At 43.4% G+C, this 21,723-nt stretch overlaps 1 protein-coding gene across 3 annotated transcripts; it reads right to left on the bottom strand.

The window, feature by feature from the left end:
* Positions 1-4,601: 4,601 nt before the first annotated feature.
* On the bottom strand, positions 4,602-19,314 carry dnajb5 (DnaJ heat shock protein family (Hsp40) member B5). 3 transcript variants are annotated; one of them, XM_036527987.1, is made up of 4 exons: positions 19,242-19,314; positions 16,485-16,740; positions 12,175-12,809; positions 4,602-5,417 (listed from the first exon to the last, which is right to left on the bottom strand). In XM_036527987.1, exons 2-4 carry the CDS (start codon positions 16,693-16,695, stop codon positions 5,184-5,186), a joined length of 1,080 nt encoding a protein of 359 aa, XP_036383880.1. In that variant the 5' UTR covers positions 16,696-16,740; positions 19,242-19,314; the 3' UTR covers positions 4,602-5,183. The 3 variants fall into 3 exon arrangements, with proteins under 3 accessions (XP_036383880.1, XP_036383878.1, XP_036383881.1); XM_036527985.1 differs by lacking the exon at positions 19,242-19,314 and adding an exon at positions 19,087-19,188; XM_036527988.1 differs by lacking the exon at positions 19,242-19,314 and adding an exon at positions 18,286-18,353.
* Positions 19,315-21,723: the final 2,409 nt, after the last annotated feature.

The raw sequence follows: 21,723 nt of genomic DNA on the forward strand, positions 1-21,723 counted from the left end.
ATGAACTCTCTTAGCATCACACAGCAATGTCAGCAGATGTCAGCAGTGAGCAAAACAATTCTGCGGTACTTTACTGTGCATCCCCTTAGGATTGGACTGCTCTGACCAGGTCCGCTGTGGAAACAACAGTCTGCTGTTTCTGACTCATTTTCCCTGAAGAGAAAACACAAGAGATTTGCTGTTAGGGTGTCCCAGGAGACCAATATACTTCACTGTTTGGAGCAGATACAGTGACATCATGCATGCCATTCTCACAGTTAGACATGTTTTTCTAATAAGAATGCTTATTTGCAAGATAGATCGCTTTAACTCAGGGGAGTAGCGTTACTGTAGTTTTACCATACACTGAATTGTCAACTGAAAAAATGTTTTGAACAAAATCGAATGTAATTAAAAGTTAATGAGCAAGCATACATTAAGAAGTGCTCTGTCAAGATGAAGACAGATCCAGAGTGGTAATGCCTCAAAAATATTGCAGATTAATTTCTCACTCAAGTCTTCTTCGCCTCAAAAGTGAAGTAAGAAGCGGAAATACATTATTGCCTATTCCTTACTACTGGCACAAAATGAAGCATTTTATTTACATACCTCTTAACATTGTTGTGATGTCGCACACCGTATGAACAGAACAATGTGTGCATCTTATCAAGACATTGCTATGGACTACTTCAATTCAATATAAAACGTTTTGTGTTACTTTCTGGAGTCCTGCCAGCTCAAACACACTTCGTGTTATGGTAATGATGAGAAGTTGGAAGTGTGGAGGCAACTGGCAAATTGATTTTTTTTTAATAGCCGCAACATTCTCAACTAAATTTTAATATGCCCCAGCTTTAAATGTGTATAATGTTTCACCACCATTGAAAACAAGTTAATATGAGGGAATAATTGGAAGTTAATGAGATGTTCCGCTGCAGTTGCAGGGAAAACAATTGCAGCATTATCTCTTTCTAACACCCTTGAGTGACCAATGGTTAAACACACTGCTGTGGTGAGCTGGTGAAGTGTTTTCATGTGCAGTGGTCTGTGTAATAACATAGCCAGTGTTTCATAAAACTAGACTTAATTCTCCAGCGAATGAAGTCTAGTGTTTTGGGAATAATGAGACCACAGATATTCTACTTTGTGATCAGATATTCAGCTCCTGCATTCTGTCCGTCTCCCATCTCTGATTATGGTTGGTAATAGGAGGTTGCAGCTCTGTCTGCATCCCTGTGCTAACTCTGGAGGTTTTGATTTGGGCCACACATCCTCAAGGATGTTCACAGTGAGCCACCAGATCAGAACACTTACAGCTTGGGTGAGGACAGAGACAAAACTTTCACTGATAAACACATTAAGCTGACTGACTGGTCAATATATAGATCTGTCACAAGACAGGGGGTTGCAGAGTTCAGCCTGTCTCAGTTTACTTCCTAGCTCCTAAGTTTGTGGCCTACCCACTTTTCCACTTCCTCTCTGTTTATGGGGAGTGTCTATGATAATGGGATTATAGGTCTATCATTCAAGGTGTGAGTGATGATGTTGGTAGGGAAATCCATTATACAAAAGGGTATATAGTGAACATGGTCTTGTGGTGTTCAGGATCCGTTGTTCAGAATCAGGTAGCACTGTTTTTTGGAAGTGTATGAGAACAGAAGACGGAAGGGCAGGCGTTTCATTCAAAGGTGTTTCCAGGTGATGGATACTGCTCACTTGTATTTTGCAGCGACAGCTTGATGGCCTAATGATTAACTTTATAACTACGATAACAAGTGTAATCCTTTATTTTTTGCACATTTTACACAAGTTTCAAAAGTTTCCTTCAGCTGGCGAACAGCCTGCGTTTATGATGTGGCCTTGTACGGCCATGTCTGCTAAACATCCCTCTCACAGTCAGTTATTTTCAACACACAACAATGACTGCCTAAGAGGAGCCTGACAATACATTGTCAGTAATACCTGTAAACAATGGAGCATTGGACTCTGCTCCTGACAGGTCTGTGCTTATTCATGATCCCTGACCAATATTCACAATAATGGAACCATTTTCTCTCACAATATCTTTCCGGTCTTTTGTTTTGTGCAATGAAACAGTGGAATTGTTCTGGGTTCATTGTTAATTGGAAAGGTCTTTTTGCCAGACTTGATGAAAAATACTAAAAATCCTATCCTTTGTCCAAACCAAGCCCTGGCCGCATATAGACAAGTGTCTCATGCTTTATATAGATAAATATGCAGTAATTAGTAACTGTGGCATAACTGGAAACAGGTTCTGTGTAATTGCTACATGAGCACACTCATGTTATTACATAAAGGATTAGGGTAGGATTGGGGTGAAGGGGAGGGTTGGCGAAAACGTCAGGGTTAGGAATTTATTAGATAGCATGTAATTAAAGAAACATAGACCAGCATTCCGCATACTGTGCATCAAGGCATACTGGCAGAAGTGATTGTGTAACTCATTACGTAATCACATTGCAGTTATGTAGATACAAAACAATAGAATATTGTTTTTAAATGCAAACAAATGATTCAATCAGAAAACTGTGGAGAAACTAAGACAATCCAGACGGGTTTCTTGTTCTTTAGTACATTTAACCGTCAGGGCTGGTCTAGTTCAACTTAAAGCAAAGCCATATGAAGGCTATTGCACTCATCCGCATCATTTGACTCCTAAAGTGAAGAGAGAAATGCCATAAAGCGCAGTTATTTCATTTCACTGTGTATACGTTTTGTGGTGTTTGTAGGAGAACAGTAAGGGCCTGTTTCTGCATATGCAAGTGTAGAGAAGACATTCACAGCTTGTGGTGGGAGGCGCCCCCTGAGAGTGCATTATGAAAGCTATTGATTGAGCTGGGGGCATATCACACTTGCAGCGTTCCCTCTTAAATAGATCCCGCTGCATCAGGCCACCTCTTGAGATGAGCGAGCGATAGGAAAGCGCCCCCATTTCAATATTCCATCAAGTGTGTGCATGATGGTTATTTCCTGCAGGTAAATAACCAGTCAATGAGAAGTACAGTCAGGTACATTTGATTTATTTTCCGTGGTTGTCACAAACGGGTTTACATGAAAAACTGCAGTGAAGTGAAACGATGCACAGTCCCAACAATCACTCTGACTGACAGGGAGCAAGGCCCCCGCCTGGCCAAAGCGGCGCCTCCGGGGCCTTTTCTGAAGAGGCTGTCAGTTCTATTCTGACTGCAAGGGAGTGGATCACAGTGGATTGAAAGACCGCTAAGAGTGACAAGTCCAGCCTCGCTTCGTCAGCGAGAAAAAGGCTGACCGCAGAGTCTGTACTCAGTACATTATTTTATTCCTGTGGCATCTCAGTTTAGTTTTATTTTTTTTGTACACATTCTATCACCCAGTTACACACGTGGAGCAACTGAGGTAAAGTGTCTTACTCAGGGGTGCAAGAGCGATGTCCTACGCAGTGTTTGCACCTTCGACCCCAGAGACCAGAGCCCAATGCAATAACCACAACAGCACGCGATGCCCTGTATTCAACAAAGAGGGTACATTTCCTCAACTGAAGAGTTACACAAAGGGGAGGAGGGAATTACAGGCTTTAGACTTTCATAATGTCATCATCACTCATTGGCAAAAAAGCAAAGCAAAATACAATAAAACCAGAATGCACAGAGAAAGGCTTTCCAAAAAAAAAAAAAAAAAACAGATAATGCAGCTCTTTAGAGTGCCTCTCGAAACGACAGCGTTTGAATTTTGTCAAATAGCTGCTAATGTGCTCCGGTGTCTCAAGTGGAGTCTGAACAGATGGGTGTTTCAAGGGTTCATTGTGTAATAATTAAATAAAACCCCATGTCATTTTTCAAACCTGTTTCTCTTTTAATCATATGCAGATGTATGCATATGCTTTGTCCTGTCAAATAGCAAATTTAAAAGCGGATTCAGACTCACAGTTGAACTGTACTTTACAGAGAACAGCATTACTTCATTTAGCCATAAAACTACATTTTTTTACAGAGAGGAAAATGACAGAAATGCACTCCTATTCAGATCAATGCCTTTGGTTACTCCATGTAAATTTCTCTCACAGAGGTATGCATTGGGTTATTCTAACTGTCAAAAGCCTATAACAAAAAAAACAAGCAGGCAAGTGCTGACTGCATTAGTTTTTTAGGCAAGTTGAAGTGAGGAACAGCATTAACTTTCCTTTGCCTGCACTTACACAAAACATAATCCATACAGCTGGAGTCCCAGGGTCAGTATACATTAACATGCCACCATGCTATAATAGTGTATTAACACAGCTTCTTTAACATGTGTCCTTTGTGTCACTGAGTGCATCCCTGGACTTCATTAAACATGGATGTTAAAACGTAAAGCAAACCTGGTGGCTGCTAGAGAGAGGGTTGCTGGTTCGAGCCAGGTTAAGGCACCCAGAATCTGTGGTTTGGAAAACCGGTGTATACACCAAAGCTGTAAGGCAGTTTTATACACTGGTTTATCATTCTGCAATGTACCAAAACCACAGGGGACGAGCACCATTTGAATCTAAGACTTGCCTGCATTATATGGCAGAAGGTAGTCATAACTGTTGGGATGGCTAGAACTATTAATATGAGAGAAAATAGCCTTTTAATGTAAATGACCCCAAGGTTTCACATGTTTTTTTTTATTGAACATTCAGAACATTGGAAACAGTTGATATTGTTTATCTGGGACAAATGAAGGCAACAAAGGACATCACAGCAGTCCTCTAGCTTCCTCTAGATAGAGTTTACAATCCAATTTCAAGCTCCCTTTGGAAAATTCAAACGAAGCCTAAATTACTTTGTTTTTTCTGCTAATAAGGAGTTTGCCTTTGACCCATTCCTTGAATACAAGAATGGGAGAGGGATAAAACAGTCTTTATAAAACAGAGCATTTAAGAAAACACATCCTAGGTGAAAAAGCAGAGGGCTCTAGCACAGAGCCCTGTTGAACCCTGCAGTCCTTCCACAGAGATCAGTCCACATGGCCACTTCCACTCGCGTGTAAAAAAAGTAACATCTTCACGTAAAAAGATAATAAAACAAACTCCGATTAAGTTCCTTGTGGCACTTTATTTTCCTTGTATCATTCCGATTAAATATTAGTGTCCATGAAATAAGTATGATAAAAAAGAGAGAGAGAGAGAGAGAGAGATAGAGAGAGAGAGACAGAGAGAAATCCCAGAGGTTCAGTCCACTGCTGTCCTAGGACACAGGTAGGTGCTGTTTGATGATTTCTCTGGATTGTGGGGGTATCCTGTCAGGAAAGCGCACCACAAACTCCACTATCAAGTCCCCACGCTGGGAGGGGTTTTTTGGGAAGGGGAGCCCCTCCCCCCTCAGTCTCTTGACTGTCCCGGGTTTGATAACGTCGGCACAGGGCAGGGGAATCACTCGGTTGTCCATGGTGGGAATGCTCACCGTGCAACCACACAGAGCCTGAAGAAACAAAGGGAGACAGGGAGGAACTCTGGTTAAAATGCCTACTGCTCGAAAACATATCTCGCTCTGAAAAAAACAATCAACATGTTAAATTTGCGCTGCAAAAATGTGTCCAGGGTGACAAAAACACTTTAGAAGGATTAATTCCCACATTGGATCCTAATATAAGAATCCCTAAGTTGTGAAACAAGTACCTTCAACCACCACCCCGCACTGCAGCGGTGCAGCATGTATATGAGGCAGAAGCGTGAATTTACAGCCTCGTAGGAGGCCCCTGACTCACTTGCTTTCTGTTCCCATAAAGTGCACCTAAAATATGCCTTAAGATGGATGCGCCTAGAGTTCTCGGTCATAACCAGAATGATCTGATTCAGGGGAATTCACAGCCGTTACAGCTGGCTGGTGGGAGATGACGGAAAACGCTCCTATTTGTTACATTACAAGAGTATGTGGAGCATTTTTTCCACTAGGGAACCGGACTTGGCGAGTTTGCGCAGCAGGAAGCATGACATCAGTCCTGTAATGGTCTGTAATTCCAAGTCCTCAGCTCCATGAGAGGCCTCTGATCCGGCCTCTCTCACTGACCGTCTGAGTGCCCGAAGTGCACAGGAACAGTCGCCATGTGAGCGTGTGCGGTGCAGCGGAAGGTGTCTCGGACCTCACCGGCGCACGTGAACACGTTTGCGTATGCGAGAGTGGGAGTATGCCAGTGGATATCCGTCTCTGTGAATGCACACTCTGCGTCGCTGGCTGCGTGGGAGTGTGTGTGAACGTCTGTGTGAACGCGAATGTACTTTTGGCGCAGATCGCTGTGTGGGAGTGCGAGTGAATGTGGCGTGGGGAGGCAGGCAGCTGGGGGGGGGGTAAGACCTAATTTTAGCCACTGCTCTCATTTCGTAGAGCTGACAAAGTAACCGAAGAATCAGCTGAGACGGTGGATTGTTTGCGGGTCTGTCAGGCAGGCTGGGACTGAGCTTGGCCAGTGAGGGATACTCTGTGGGAAGGCCGAGCAGTCGGGGAAAGGGCCCGAGTGGGAAAAGTTCAGAGGGTGGAAGGAGATGGGCCTCAGACAGGGGGCACAGTCTCAGGTCTCAGCCTCTATGCTATTCCTGCTCTATTCACCCAAATCCTTATACTCTCCAAAGCTCCCAATGTATACAAATGTAGGAAAGAACAAAGCTATGTTAAAAAAGCTTTAAATTCTAGAAAAAAAATCTAAAAAACACAGGAATAATTACAATTCAATTGTCTGATGTTTTTTGTGAACATTTCAGTTGCAGCTGTACACCCTGCTACTTGGCTGAATTTCTGCTGCAGCACACATAGAAAATGTAATTTTCCTGCTGTCCAGACTCCCCCTGCAACAATGCTCCCCTTAACTTCCCATCTGTGGAGGGATTTTCTCCTGAAGCGCAATATAAATACCCTCAGCCCAGACTGCTGAGCAGCTGCCCCGGGGGACTGGGGAATGCACTGCCACTGACATCAGCCTCTTCCCAAAGTCCTGCCATTGGAGGATTCATGGAAAGACAGGGGTGGCTCAGACTCACAGACATATGAGCTTGCCAAAGAGAGTGGCTCCTCCTCTGCCCGGCTAATCTAGCACAATAGCCAATGACCAATGCTTTCCGAGGGTTAAACAATGTGCGGTCAGGCGTGAGTCTCTACAGTGGAAGGACTCTGGTCAATGACCACTGAAATCTGGAAAAGTTGAATGTGTTATTGCGAAAAGGGCCACGCTGTCCATTGCTGAAATTTAGGCACTTTTGCCAGGACCCCCCTGGAAGTCCCCCCCCTCTTCAACAAAAGTATCAAGGGGTCTTTAATGACCATGGTGAGTCAGGACATTGGATTAACATCTAATTCAAAAATGCATTATATCCTCTGACCAAAATGTTCCCTATCAAGAGTTTCGGTTCTCTCCAACCACAGCCAGCAGTGGGGAAAATTTTGTTCATGCTACAAAAATCACCCACAGGCACAATCTTGATGGCATAGAGTTCAGGCTAACTGAAGAAGGGCCGTGGTTTGATCAAAATGAGGCCCTCAGGCCGCACCCCCCTGGTTGCCAAGCACAACAGTCTTGGAGGGAGTGAGTCTGGAGGGAGTCCAAAAAAGTATTCAATCTGTGAATATGTTTACAACACACTGGAAGACTGAGATTCATGAGAGGAACGACTCCAACTCCGAAGGAGGGGTCAGTCCCTCAAGCTCTTTATTGCCATGGCAATAACTTGCAAGTGTCTAGTTCTATTGCAAACACACTTAATTGGTTGGATGAAGCACAGTGATATCCATGTCCCTCGTTACTACAGTGATTGCTTGCTATGGATGCGATTAAACATTCAAAATGAACTAATACATACTTTATTACTCCAACGGTTCTCTGGGAATCGTGGCCTATCTGATGTGAGATTAATTAAACAGCAGCTTAGGAGAGGGAATCTTGCCATTTGGTGGCTAAATAAAGAGGAGCTGACTTCACAGTCTAGTTACTAAGGTGCAAAACACTGACGGCCGGTCAGAAACAGCCAGTTGCTTATAACGTAGTCCAAGGCTGACAAGCATCTAATTTTGTTAGTCTCATGTAAGACGGTAACACTCCAGAAACATGCCCTAGGTCAACGCGGATTGATGTGTGACTATATTAGGTTATTACTGTTTGGGACATATGCTTTAGAGGGGATGTCTGGACGCTTATGCCTAGGTCTTCAATTCAATAAAGAAAGCCATGTATTTGCATTAGGTGAAAGCCATGTATTTGCAGTAAGTGTGTTTTAAGCATGGAAAGAAGATCTTTACTGAAATGCATTAGCCTAGTAAGATAATAATAAAATAAGATGACAGCTGGGATATGTGAAATTAGGAATGAGAAGCCATGTGACTGGATTAATGAAGGTGAGTCCATCAGTGTTCAAATTAGGGCAAACTTAAACAATGAACTGAGTAGCCATGTCTTACTTGTGGAATGTGGACCTAGTTGCCACTTTTGTTTTGAGACATTGTAGGTTTCAAACACTATTTTGGTGCACTACAGCTATCCTGCCTTCGGATACAGCATTATCCTTTGGATAATGGCTCAGAATATAATTTGTTGTGTTTTATGAATTCAGCATTTGAAAGTGTCAACTTCCTTTCTGGAAGTTGCTGAAGTAAACAACTTCAAAGACAAGGATCAAAAGGAGCATTTTAAACATTTCTTCAAACAGGAAAAAAAAAACACTGAAACTATGTCCTTTCAGAGCTCTGGGCTTTCTGGCCCATCGCCACATCCCTTCTTGTTTTGATACCCAAAAGCCCCCATCATTCCATTCCTGCTGATACAAATCACCAGCTCACAGCCTCCTTTAGAGGCAAAGACCCTGCGGTGGCCTCCTCTGCCATTAGCATGAGCTCACTGAAATAGCATTGCAGTTAGTAAGTACCTGAGCTTTGGCCGCAGTGTTAACACTGCAGAAAAAAAAAATGCAGAGATACACTGCAGCAGCAGCATCAGACACAGGCTGTGAACTCTCAGTACCGTGGACAGTCCTGGAAGGACTGGGATCGCCTCCTATGAAACTGGAGTGGGTGCGACATCGTTGCCGTGAGTCTGGCTCGTGTCAGTTACGCAGAGAACGTCTGGCTCATGCTGAGGTTTAGACGGCATGCTGTGAATTAAACGCATGGTCAACGCTCCGAAGTTTGACTTTCTCTAAAGAGGGACCCTGTTTCGACCGGGGAAACAGAAACTTCTGGCAGTTGGTAGGGGTCCAACTGAAGTCTGTCATGTGTCCTAACAGAAGCAAATGCACAGATAAAATGACTGCAATTTAATCAGCTGAAGGAATGTAGGTCTGTTAGACACATTAACCACTAAATATATAACATAATACATATTATGTAATAAACATAAGACAACATAAGTATAACAAGATAAAACTTCTGAAATGAAAGTACATTTCAGTTGTGACTTATGAAGTTATAATAGCTAATCATACATTCGAACTGCTGCCTAATAAAGGTAATTGTGAGTAACAATGAATGTAATGCAGACGTCCACTGTAAAGTTTTTCAAATCTCAAGATGCTGATGCTGTAATGATAAATTATGCTGATGTGTTTGACATTCATTAAGCGTCACTGACACAGTGCCAGACTGTCCTGAATAGATGTTATGATTTTCAAGACTGAAATAACACATCTCAATGCAGACTGGACATTGGTGTATTTATTTCTAAAGCCATAGTTTAACAGCCCTTCAAAACCTGTAGGTCCTGGTTAAACTGGTAAGCTAAACCTTAATGCCCTTGAGTGTTACCGCCCTGGCTTGAAAATTTTGCCTGTGCAGCTCCATACTGCTGGCAAAGCCTTTTCAGAGCGAAGTCTCTGCAAATGAGCACATGACATATGGGCATGAGATTCCTGGGCACTCACACACCCATGGGAAAGGGTCAATTACTCCCGACGCCCTCGTCCCCGGCCCTGATAAGCACTGAGGCTGTTTAGGCAGTCGGAGAGCAGGACCCATCAGCAGGCCCCTGTCGTTTGCAAATGGTGATTCAGCCATTTGGCTCCTGCAGGAAGGCCTCTATCCGGGAAGCGTCACACCGTAAGTGAAGTGAGTGCCAGCGGCTGGAGGTTTCATTTACTCAACTTCAAAAAAAGGGAGATGATTAGATTTCACATCCTCCCAGTTGCGGTGAGTGACCCTCGGTGCAAGTGACTTCAATTGCAGCTACGCGTCAGTCTCTCCCTCAACCAATGAATCGGCTGCAGTGTAATTCTGACTGACCACATCATGACTAAGTTTATCTGACAATATCTCAGCTCTCACCATGCGAGGATTGCAAACAGCACCCAGGATTCGTTAAAAAGTTGTAGAAGTTGACAAATGATTGTACCAAGTTGTATTATGGTTGGGATCTTGAGACCTGGGTTTTAAAACTGCATTTTCAACCATCCATCTACAAAATACTGAGCAAGTCCATCAAGCTGCACTGGGAGGACTGCAAATAACAAAGGAAATGCTAGAATGAAAAAAAAAAAACATACTTAATGTGAACCCCCTGAATGTAGTTTTTGAAGCAAGCACAGAATTTCTGAAGGCCATAATATAACAGTTATACCAAACTACAGACATTATTGTAATGCTCAGAGCAGTGAATTGGCCTTCCTAAGCCTGCCCTTGGTCTTCCCTATATGCATTTTTCTTTCAGTACTGTAACCTTGCGCTGCAATTATTTCACACAGAAACACAGCGCTGGAAATTTCATAGCTCCACAGTGCTGTGGTGGTAGATTATTCAGGAAATAAATCACCCCTCGAGAAACCCCAGCGCCTCTGGACAACTAATTAGACAACATTTCCATGACTACCCCTTCAGATCTGGGCTAAGATGAAGGCAGCAGCTAACAGTGCAGAACGATGTTGCGCCATCACATGTGGCCCTTACCCGCACTGTGCATTGTGAAGAGCCTTCATACAGGGGTGCTAAGAGGGATTACGAGGGGATGGCAGAAATGACTTTATCTGAGCAGAAATGCTGTGGCTGAGCGCTAAACCGCTGTGGCATATGCACTGTGTGAACCCATCCACTGAGGTTTCCACACGCTGGGAGCTTGTCAGAGCACATGACACCACAGAGGTTTGGGGGGGGGGGGATCACTGCAAGACAGGAAACCGCTCTCTGACTAAGAGTTCAACCCAGAACTGTTACTGGTACCAACTATAACGCATTAGTATGACTGACTGATACCTGCCCCTGCTTCAATGCTTCAGTGGAACATGGTGAAAGTTCACCATTATTTCACCATTAGGGAATGATGTGTCTTGTTTCATCACACAGGTGAGGTGAAACAACCCATCTGACAATGTTTGCTCTGCAGTTCTTTTGTTTTCATTGCTTGCAAGGAGAGAGAGAAATACATTATACATTGAGCGGAGTCACAGAGTTCGCTGTAATCCTCATTAATTCCTCAGTAGCAGAGGAGGGAGTGTGGTGAAAAAAGACACTGCACCTCTGCAATGTGGAAGTGATTTTGTTGTAGTTTGGTGGTAAGGTAATGATAACCAAGGTTACTGCCTGGCTGGGCTTTCTCCATCTAACAGACAGCGGATCAAACAGCAGCTTCCTGGCCAAGCGAAAATCAGTAGATGGTAGTTTTTTAGAGAGGTAATTTGTGAATTGAACACTGAGTGGGCGTCTTACTGCAGTGGTTCATGGGCCCGTGTTTGAATGTCAGCTTAGTCTGTCTGAACTGAGAACTGGCACACAAGTGTAATTCTCTACCCCCATCAGACAGTGCGCCTAATTACACCATACTGACCTCTGCGAGCATGCAATTACTCATTCTAAATGTTTCTCTCAGCTGTAATTTCGCATTAAGCTTCCTATTCAATCAGATACCTCAGAATGGGTCTTGTCATTTGGCTCTCACAATAATGGCCATTCATCCCATAATATGCCCCTGACTCTGACAGTGATGGAAAGCAAGCTTGGAACTTGGTCAAGAGGAAAGAATACATTCCCTGAAGATGGACAATGTAAGCATAATTTTTATACAGAAGCTTGCTAGAAGCAAACTATGTATGTCATGAAGCTATGCTGCTCAAGTGATAGCAGGACCTGCTATAGCTGTCATTTTGCATTATTGTTATTAGCTTTGTCTGCACTATGGATGACAAGTTTTTCATCTCATTCATCTGTGTCAGAGCAAATACCATCTTTGCCAGATTACCTCCCCTCTCCTCCCACTGCCTTTGGGCAAACATACCTCTTTAAGACTGATCCTAGCAGTGTAGATGATGTTGGCGCCGTCCCTCTTGAAGTGCGGGTGTCCCTTGTCCTTGAGGACGAAGGCGATGTCGGCGGGGATGTTCTCGGGGGTCTCGTCGCCCTCCTTGGGGAAGGTGATCTTGGTGCCCTCCTTCCAGCCCCTCTTGATGACGATGTTGAGGATCTTGTCCTCGGTGCGCAGGGTGCGGCCGTCGGGGTTGAGGCGGCGGCGGGTGATCTTCATGCGCTTGGTGCAGCCGTGGAAGACCTCCTCCAGGGAGACGCGCAGCTCGTGCACCACCGGCGGGTCCTGCACCTTGCGCCGGCCGCGCAGGGGCTCTGAGTGCAGCCGCCGCCCGCCGCCGCCGCTGCCGTGGTGGAAGCCGTTGAGGCCGTTGAAGCCGAAGCGGCTGAAGGAGCTGAAGGGGTCGTCGTCGGTCTCCATGTCGATGTCCATGTCGTGGTCGCCGAAGCCGTTGGTGGTGCCCCTCGAGCGGCCATGGCCGAAGAAGATGTCGAAGGGGTTGGAGCCCCCGAAGAAGGAGGCGAAGGTGGCGTGGGGGTCCCCATGGAAGGTGTAGTGATAGGTGTTCCCCTGCCCTCCGGTCGATCCCCCTCCACCCGCTTTCAGACCTGTAAGACATGAGGTGAAGACATTTATAACCTCAGCATTCCCCTAGTTTCAAACAAAGCCCCTCAATACTTACAATTACAGGTCATGTGCAGTCATATCTTTAGTTCCTAACTTACAGTCAGGGAAATAGTTTGGAGCCTCCTCTTCTGATTCCTGACTGTGTCTTTCCCTTTTTTGGGTTCTGTTTTGCGGAACGAACCATTTATCTAGCTTGCAGTTCCCATATTGTGAACGGCCCCCAAGACGTGAGCTAATGGGTAATGCATCTTGACATCTGAAGAATACGCTGTGATAATGAGGTTAACTCGCCTGCTGCTGACGAGTCCCTTTTACAAATCAAGCCGTATCCTGTTTCCAGCGCACAGTCTAAACCTGGATGAATCTGAAAGAATCGCTGGTGTTGAAATGCGACCAATAAAAGTCAGTGTCAGATTTACCGCCTGTGGCATTGCGGAGAGAAATAGACAACCTTTCTCCACTTTCCTACACTGTGTCTTGGGAAAGCAGGTCTGCCTTTTATGGATGCTAAGAGTGCTAGCTGTAATAATAGCTGCTCTTTCTGCACACTGCTGCAGGAGTTTAATAAGAACACAGCAGCGAGGAAAAGCGATTTTTTCAGCTAAGTATTTAGCAAGCACATACCACAAGAGGAGGACTTCTAGTGGATTCCTCTATGGTCAAGAGTGAGAAGATGAGAAGACTGCACTTATGTAAGCAGGGCAGTGAGGAGTGGGGGGTTGGGCACTGCAGTGATACTGGAGAGTACAGCTTTACTGTAAGGTATATGAGTTCATTTGAAGACGATTACAGACGGGGAACGTTTGTGCCTACTAAGTTCATTCATATACAAAGTGGAGTTCAGAGGAAATCCTGATCCATTATTAAATACTGCAGCAGTTCAGCAGACAGGTTATGCATTTTTCATGAATCTGACTTCACCTCTAGATTCCCTGTTTTATATGAATTTGTGGAGGGACTGATGGGCTACGGTTCATTAGGAGTGGCCCACGGCGGGAGCATTTGGCCTGCCAGATCTCATTCTGCCAGAAGCAGCGATGGTGATCACTGGTTGCCAGGAGGAATTCAGAATGTGCGGAACAAAGGCGGCTCACAGTGGATCACCATCACCCCGACCCCACTGCGCACGCCACGCCGCGCACACAAATGAGGATCCGCGTGCCAGCAGAGATCAGGAATCAAGGCAGAGGACTACAGTCCTGCTGTGCTCCCATTTTCCCTGACTGGTGGGTGGAATTCCCTCACACCAGCTCTGGGAAGAAAAGTGTTTGGAGGCAACTCGATCCTTTTCGGTCGGGCCTTCTTGTTTCCAAACAAACACGTTCATATAACCAGGTCTTGAAATGGCTGAGAGGTCCTCTATTTCGGTTTGACTGGAATATTCAAGACTCCGTAAATTCACACCATTGAGCTCAGCTCTGAAGGAGTGGGCTCTTTCATAAACCGCCCACGACACTCGCTATTCTTATCCCACAGTGGCTGGATTTAGTGTGGACTGGCATTCGGAAAGTACACGTCCCCTGTTTGAACGGACCTGTCATTCAATTAAGGGAGAATTGCAGACAATCTCATTCCCGGAGTGATGTTAATATTCTGAACTGGGTCCCCCTTGAAATGTCACTGATTAGCATTAAAACCTTGGATCAGACAGATCGGTACAGTGATATAGGTTGGCCTGCAAGCTTTCCCAATGGCAAAACAGCATTGAAAAGGTTGTAGGAAAAAACATTTAGAAATTCTATGCAAGTGCTTCATGAAACAAATCGATTGATAATATCTGCTTAAGGGGCAAGCGCAAACTCAGATTTTTTCCCCAATGAATTAGTGACACCATATCAAATCACGATACGTTACTGTGGGGTTTAGTCAGCTCATATTGCTCTGTAGTTCATGGCTGCTTCTATCAGTGAACCCTCTGTGTTTTCAATTAGCTTTTACTAACACAGACACATATAACTTGTTGAAAAGAACTGCGCTAATCACACTATCATTCATATTTTGTGTAGACATATGCCCCATGAAATAGGTTACCAGACCCATACTATTCGAAGAATGTATACAGAAGCTCTCAAATTTGCACATAAGCACTGTCCAACCATCTGACTGGAAAAAAGAACAGTAAGTAATAAAGTTATTAAATAAATAAATAAAGTGAAAGGGCATGTGTCATGATGGGTTTACAGCACGATGACAGGCTAAACTTGCACTCTGGAAAAACGAGACAATATCAGCATCAATTTAGGAGAGACCTTTTAAAAATAAGACTCTGTCTCTAAAAATAGATATCTAGTCCTAAGGCCAAAACAAAGAAAATGGTGACTTAAGAAGTAGGTCAGAAAGCAATTAAAACTGGCAATTTCTGTACGGGACAGACTAAAATAGGCAGGTGAGGAGGAACGCTTCGATTCTGGTATGGTATGTTCTCATTTTAGCACCCATGCAGTAATTACCTATTAGCATATTTCAGGAGACATTTATTACAGCTGTAATTTACAAAACCAAAAATAAGAAATCCAGAGAATATGTACAACAAGCAAGAATATTGCCAAGAGCACTTTAATTCCCTCACCTCCTTAATTCATTCAGATATTGAACTGGTCATGCCCATTGAGTATCTGGCATTGTACGGACTGGGGGGAGTGGGGGGGGGGGGGGTGCTCAGTGTGCTGCAGGGTTACTGAGTGCACACTGCAGTGTTGGCTCCTGCCTGAAAACCTGCACTATGGCGGACGGGCATTGGCAAAGCGCGGGGTGACACATTCTATGGGACATCAAAGCCATCCTCGGTGCCTCGCTCCCCAGCGCTCGCGGCTATAAAGCCATAATACCAAGCCACATTCTTTCTAAAGATAGATAAATCACCCTGGCACATGGCCTGGCACAGAGGGCCGGCTAGCCCTGGAACACTGAATCACAGAGAGAGAGAGAGAGAGAGAGAGAGAGAGAGCGCGGCATCAGCTGAAATCGCACTCCCCTGCCATCTCACTCTTATTTTTGGGTTTTGCACTACTCACAGCCAGCTTCTGTCACTCCTCTGGCTCTGGAGAAGCAAACAACTGGGCCCTCACACATCCGTCATATGCCCTTTAAAACAGGTGTTGTAAACTGGCAGGCTTTTGTACAAACGAGGATATGGTTTGGATCTTTTTAAAGGAGAAAAAAAACCCGCCATGAAGCTTCACTGTCAGCGAGTGCATCCTGATGATGTCTGGCATTGTTGAAACACATGGAGTGTTTAGCTGTTTAGTGAGGAGCTGTTAACATTGAATACCATGTTATGTAAACAGAGTGCTTAGCATAAAACACCTGTCTGTGTTTGTTAGCTGTTAGCTGAGAAAAGCTGGTCATGCAGCTCCCAAACTCCATGCTGTCTAGTCAATGCAAAGTAACTATAAAATTCCATTATCTAACAGGGCAAGGCGTCATCTCACAGCACATTACTTACTGCTTAGCAGACTGTCTTATCCTGGGTTACTTATATATCATCCACTTATATAGCTAAATATTCTTTATTGAACAGTTTAGGAAATGCACCTGGCTTAAGTATACAATAGCAATGCCTTTTCTGAGATTTAGGCTAAGCTTGCAGCCTGCCGATCACAGGCTAACCTCCGGCAGCACTGCTCCACACAGACACAAACCAGTCAGATACCCACCTTCCTCTCCATACTGGTCGTAGATCACCCTTTTCTTCGGGTCACTCAGCACCTCATAGGCCTCCGCGATCTCCTTGAACTTCTCCTCTGCGTTGGCGTCCTTGTTCTTGTCAGGGTGGAACTTGAGGGCCATTTTCCTGTAGGCCTTTTTGATCTCATCTTCATTGGCACCCGACTGGATCCCCAGGATCTTGTAGTAATCCTTCCCCATGGCCTTGATGGACAGACAGTGCACTTCCGGGACCACCCGCGCTTGCTACCAAACCATGGTTCCATTAGTAGCCAATCACAAGCATGATTATACAGTACAGAGAACATGAAGGGTACGACGGGGAAGAAGGGGGGCCAGTCTCACCTAAATTTGATTACAGTAGCACAGGGCTGTTTTTTGGAAATCTGGAAATTCATTCAATATTTTTATTGCATTTACAGTGCCATCTGATGGTCTTGACTTGAGACTGGACCCCCTTGTAACTGTCAATGTGACAATAAGAAGGAAAAATGAGAAAATACAAGCTGATAGTGCTGGTATGTTTGGTGCAAAGTCTGTATGAAGACATCTGAACAAGTCAGACGGAGAATTTCAAATTGAGTGGTGTGCTGGCAGCCATAGCATGGAAAGAGATGTGGATTGTTTTTAAGCCAAGCTCTGCTAATAAGGACACATAATTTCACACTTTGCCAGAAGCATAACATGTAGTGTCGCCTTTACAGCTGTAGATCTTCTCATAATTTGCAACATGGTTCAAGAAACAGTCTGCACCTTGATCACATTACACTAATAGTGGACAAAATGCCTTAGATGCACTGTGTGAGAAAATCCTCAATTGGCAGACACCGTCGAGCTGCAGACTGCAACTAATTGTGTGGGCGTTCATACGGAGTATTTCACTTTTGAACACGCTGACAGCGATGCCAGTGAATTCGTACTGCAGAGTACAAGGAAGGGTTTAAGCACCTGGTACTTTTGTCTCTCAAAGGAACTTATTCATTACTGTCAGACGCCGGGTTTATAGCGCTTCGGCTACATACTACCTCACGCACTCCTACCACAAAACACAATGAAGTACGACAGCTGATGAACACGTTCAAGAAAGGCGGTACAATTTGGCTTCATACCCCTGCATAGCCGGCGTTTTAAGCATTCCTTTGATATTCCAACAGCATATACTAGGCTACAACAACTTTATATAGTAATAATATACGGCTATGTGCCGAATGGTTCTTTACTAGAATAAAAGGATGCCAATCCGAATCGTTTCATGAAAGCTCTCTGGCAAAAGACGCAAGATACTCATTGAGAACAAATAAATTGACTGAAAACGATCATTCAGTGTACCATGCTGTTGGAAATAAAGGCTTGCCAAAAGCAAATGTATTTTTCATATTTGCTAGTTCGTTAAAATACTATGACTGCCATTTCACTAACATCTGTAGCTACGTGTAAGTAGCCTACATGGCAATGTATGAAACAAAGAAACCCCTCTTCAAACTGATTGTAAACCGCAGTATTCGGGATGTAACAGACCATAAAGCAGACAAACTGCGAACTAAACCAATGAGGTATATGAAATAAATCAGTGAAATGATAAAGAAGCACCAACATCGCTTGGAGAAGTCAGCGGACAAAATATTAACGAACGGCACAAATGCGGCATCTCGTGTAAGTCTAGACATTGTGAAGAACAGCTACAGTAGCAGTAAAAGAAAAAGAATGAGACAAGGCTATCGATGCACTCCCACCTTAGGGGACTCCTAAGGGAGACAATAGACATGCAGAACTGGTGGAGGACCCACATACCTTTAACCCTAACCTTACGGCTCCCAATCGTCTCACAGTGTCCTTTTAAACATTTTGCTACAACGCTGTCACAGTCTGTAATAGTCCATGACATTACATTAGGCTGACGTCAGTGTTTCCCTAGTTTATCAGAACCCCGGATTACCGGGAATAAAGCAAACTCAAATCCGAGGCACCTAAATTGACTTCATATTTAACCAAATAAACGGGTAATTTAATTTAAAAAACACAGTCCACACGCATCCGCAATCTACAATATTAATATTTTTGGATCTAGATATATGCTTATTTTCTTTAACGAAAATGATGATTATAATTCTGAAAACAAAAAGTACGTAAAGGTGTAATTAAACCAACCCGGGTAGTGATTCGCGGTACTTACTTTACACTTACAATCTAGCGTTAAAGTTGGACTTCACAATAAAACGCGGTAATACAGAATCATGCGGATAAAAAAAAATCCACAAGTCACAAAGGTAGTAGAATTATAACTGCACATGTAGGTCTATAATGGCATACGATTTTCGAGGAAGAAGAAGATACAGTAATATCAGAGACCCTACAGCCTGAACACAAACGTTTCAACTTTGCTTCACTTGTCCAAACGTGAAATGCCGTCGGAATGATGCAGCCGGCTATAAAAGTTCGTTGAAACTCTCTTGTGAGACATGGTGAAATGAGGATAATGACATACAAAACTGGAGGTAACAAAATACAAGGCTAAATGCATTCATACAAATGGAATTATAAGTGATAAACTGTAAAAGAAACCACATGGGAAAAAGTAGTTTTAAATCTTACCCCCAGTATCCAGCTGTCATTTCTGTGTATAACACGAACCTTACACTTAAGGTTTTTGTGTTTTAAACCAAACTGAGTCCAAATCAAAACCATGTTGCAAAGTTAAGCAAATCTGTGTGTGCAGCCGAATTTTATATAAAACCCTAGGACCTTACCGTGTACGCGTACCGCTTTGCTGACTGTCAGCTCCGCTCCGGCTGTCAACCTACTGTATCCCGTGAACTCCGCCCACACAGTGCATCCCCGCGACCGCCCCCTCATACGCAGGCAGGGGATACCGTGTCACTCCGCAGCCCTCTACGCCCATTGGCGCATTTACCTTCTTCCTTGTCAGTCTCCACCTCCTTGTGTTTGGAGTTACTGTTTTAAAATGTTGCTTTATGATTGGACCGTTAAACACAAGCCTGACTGCGTATTGGTTCGAGGCTTTGTCAGTCGCTGTTTGGGCTTTGCGGCGTTTTAGTTGAATGGCTCATTAATTGGTCATTCTAACACAATTTAATTCTGGAGATCCGTATTTTATTGGCTTGTGTCGTGTCCTCCCAGACTTTCCGAGTTCGCCTTTTTCGTGTTTCGCAAGCAGATGCGAAGCTATGATTTACCACTGGGAATCTTCTAGAAAAAAAAGTCACGACATGTGTAATGCTATCTACTGTTCACGAACAACTACATATGGAATTACTGAACGGCTTCAAAGTCATATCCTCTCGTGTACTTAGCAAAAAGTCAGCAAGCAGGTACTCCTGTGAATAATAATAATAATAACAATAATAATAATAATCTATATATATATATATATATATATATATATATACACACACACACACACACACACACACAGTTCATATACATTGATCATATATACAATATATAAATAGTTCGATTTGATTGGCTAACTTCAAATTGTAAGATGATGTATCTGAATGATTGATTCATTCATTTCCTGCATAAACTTAAACTCTTACCTCCTACATGTTGGAAATTCTCATATTTATTAATGGCTCAGAGGAAGGTAGGAAGTAGGAAGACCTACGATATGTGATGCAGCCCGCTATTGGGTCTGTAGAGGACATACAAGGCTATACTTCCTGTTCCACGGTGCAACCAATGAGATGAGAGTTGTAGACAAGGATTTTCCAAAGAAAGAGGAAATAGAGACAAATTTGGTATGGCATATTCTAACACAGTCAGAGAGATCCCTGTGATTCCACAATTTGAAATACAAGACATCTAGAATATGAATCATTGGAGAGGTGACATTTTACAAGTACAAATGTGCCACAGCTCTTATTCTTGCTCACAGGAAGAACTAAATGGCACTAATAAAATCATGGCATGCTGTGGAAATGATCACAGTAATGATGGTTAATCATCTCTCCTTAAAATAGGAGTTTCTGGGTTGTGTGGGCCGTGCCGATGACTGGAGTGTGGGGTAGCTCACGTGCAGAACACTGTGTTGATTGACATGTTCCGTTCTCAGCCTGCTTAATGATAGCGCAGCAATCGTGCCTGTCAGACAGAGTGACACTGCTGGGACTGAGCTCGCTAGCAGTACACTGTGGCCTTGTTAAAGGGTCCCCTAAGGAGAGGCATGGCTGCCCTTTTCTTGTGGCATTGGTAACTGTGGTTTTGTTCCAGAGAAGGCAATGCTCTGATTCCTCTTCACCTCTCACTCCCCAGTTCTCCACATTGCTGTTAACCGTGGGATACCCCTGTTGTTGTCTGTCTGGGGTAAAACGTGTCTTCAGCCTGTATTTTATGTATCCTCAAAATTTGATGTTTTGAAGCAAATGTTCTGGCGATCAGACAGCCACATTCCTGTGTTGGGTCATGGTATGAGAGATCATTTATCAGTACAAATGCATCCATTGGCTGTGTGCCATCTGTTGGTGATCCGTAGTAATTACTCAAATTATTGTGGAGGGACAATGTCATTCAATATAAGCTTTGGACACTAAGTTCTTTAAAATGAAGCGGGCTCATTTTGATTTATGGTGAAAGTTGAGTGCCAAACATACCATCCAAATCATGAATTACTAGTGCACTTGTGGTTATTGTTTTAGGAATGAATTTCATTTTGTTTCAATGTGAAATGGAGTCTCAATGAGTCTTTGCAGGTAAATTAGGAAAATGTCATTACTTTGATGTTCACACAGCTCTCCAAAGTTTTTCAAGTGGTTCAACCAATTCATTTTCCTGGAAAATGTCAAAAAGCTCCTGACAGAAAGTGGCAGATGTTGTTCACAATACTGAAAGTCCTCTGCATGTGCCTCAAAGTAATGCTATTAAAATATTCTAAAGTTTTAATGAGAGCAGTACTGACAGTCCCCTCGATTCACTATGGTTACTGCCCATACAATGCCATCTGAATACAATACAACATCCTTAACCACACCAAATGATTCTAAAACAATTTAACATGGAAAAAAACATGAAATATGTGGTGTTATTCTGTTTGGCATGATGTTTGAAAATATGTCATATTTTTACTTAATAAAATTAAAGTATATTTCCCCAGTTCTGTCTTTACTGGCTTGGAAAACATGACATGGAGTGTACCTTTCAGGATAAGAAACAGGTGAAAAACAGAGTTTTTTTAAATTTATTTTTATAGTTTTTCATTTTTTAATATTTTTA

The sequence above is a fragment of the Megalops cyprinoides genome, chromosome 4 (assembly GCF_013368585.1).
Source record: "Megalops cyprinoides isolate fMegCyp1 chromosome 4, fMegCyp1.pri, whole genome shotgun sequence".
Lineage (NCBI taxonomy): Eukaryota > Metazoa > Chordata > Actinopteri > Elopiformes > Megalopidae > Megalops > Megalops cyprinoides.

Excerpts from the sequence above, each read along its gene's own strand:
- dnajb5 (XM_036527985.1), bottom strand. The coding sequence starts at position 19,179 with ATGGTTTTGATTTGGACTCAGTTTGGTTTAAAACACAAAAACCTTAAG. Across the intron at positions 12,810-16,484 it reads CGACCAGTATGGAGAGGAAG|GTCTGAAAGCGGGTGGAGGG; the intron begins GTGGGTATCTGA and ends CATGTCTTACAG. Across the intron at positions 5,418-12,174 it reads CTAGGATCAGTCTTAAAGAG|GCTCTGTGTGGTTGCACGGT; the intron begins GTATGTTTGCCC and ends TTGTTTCTTCAG.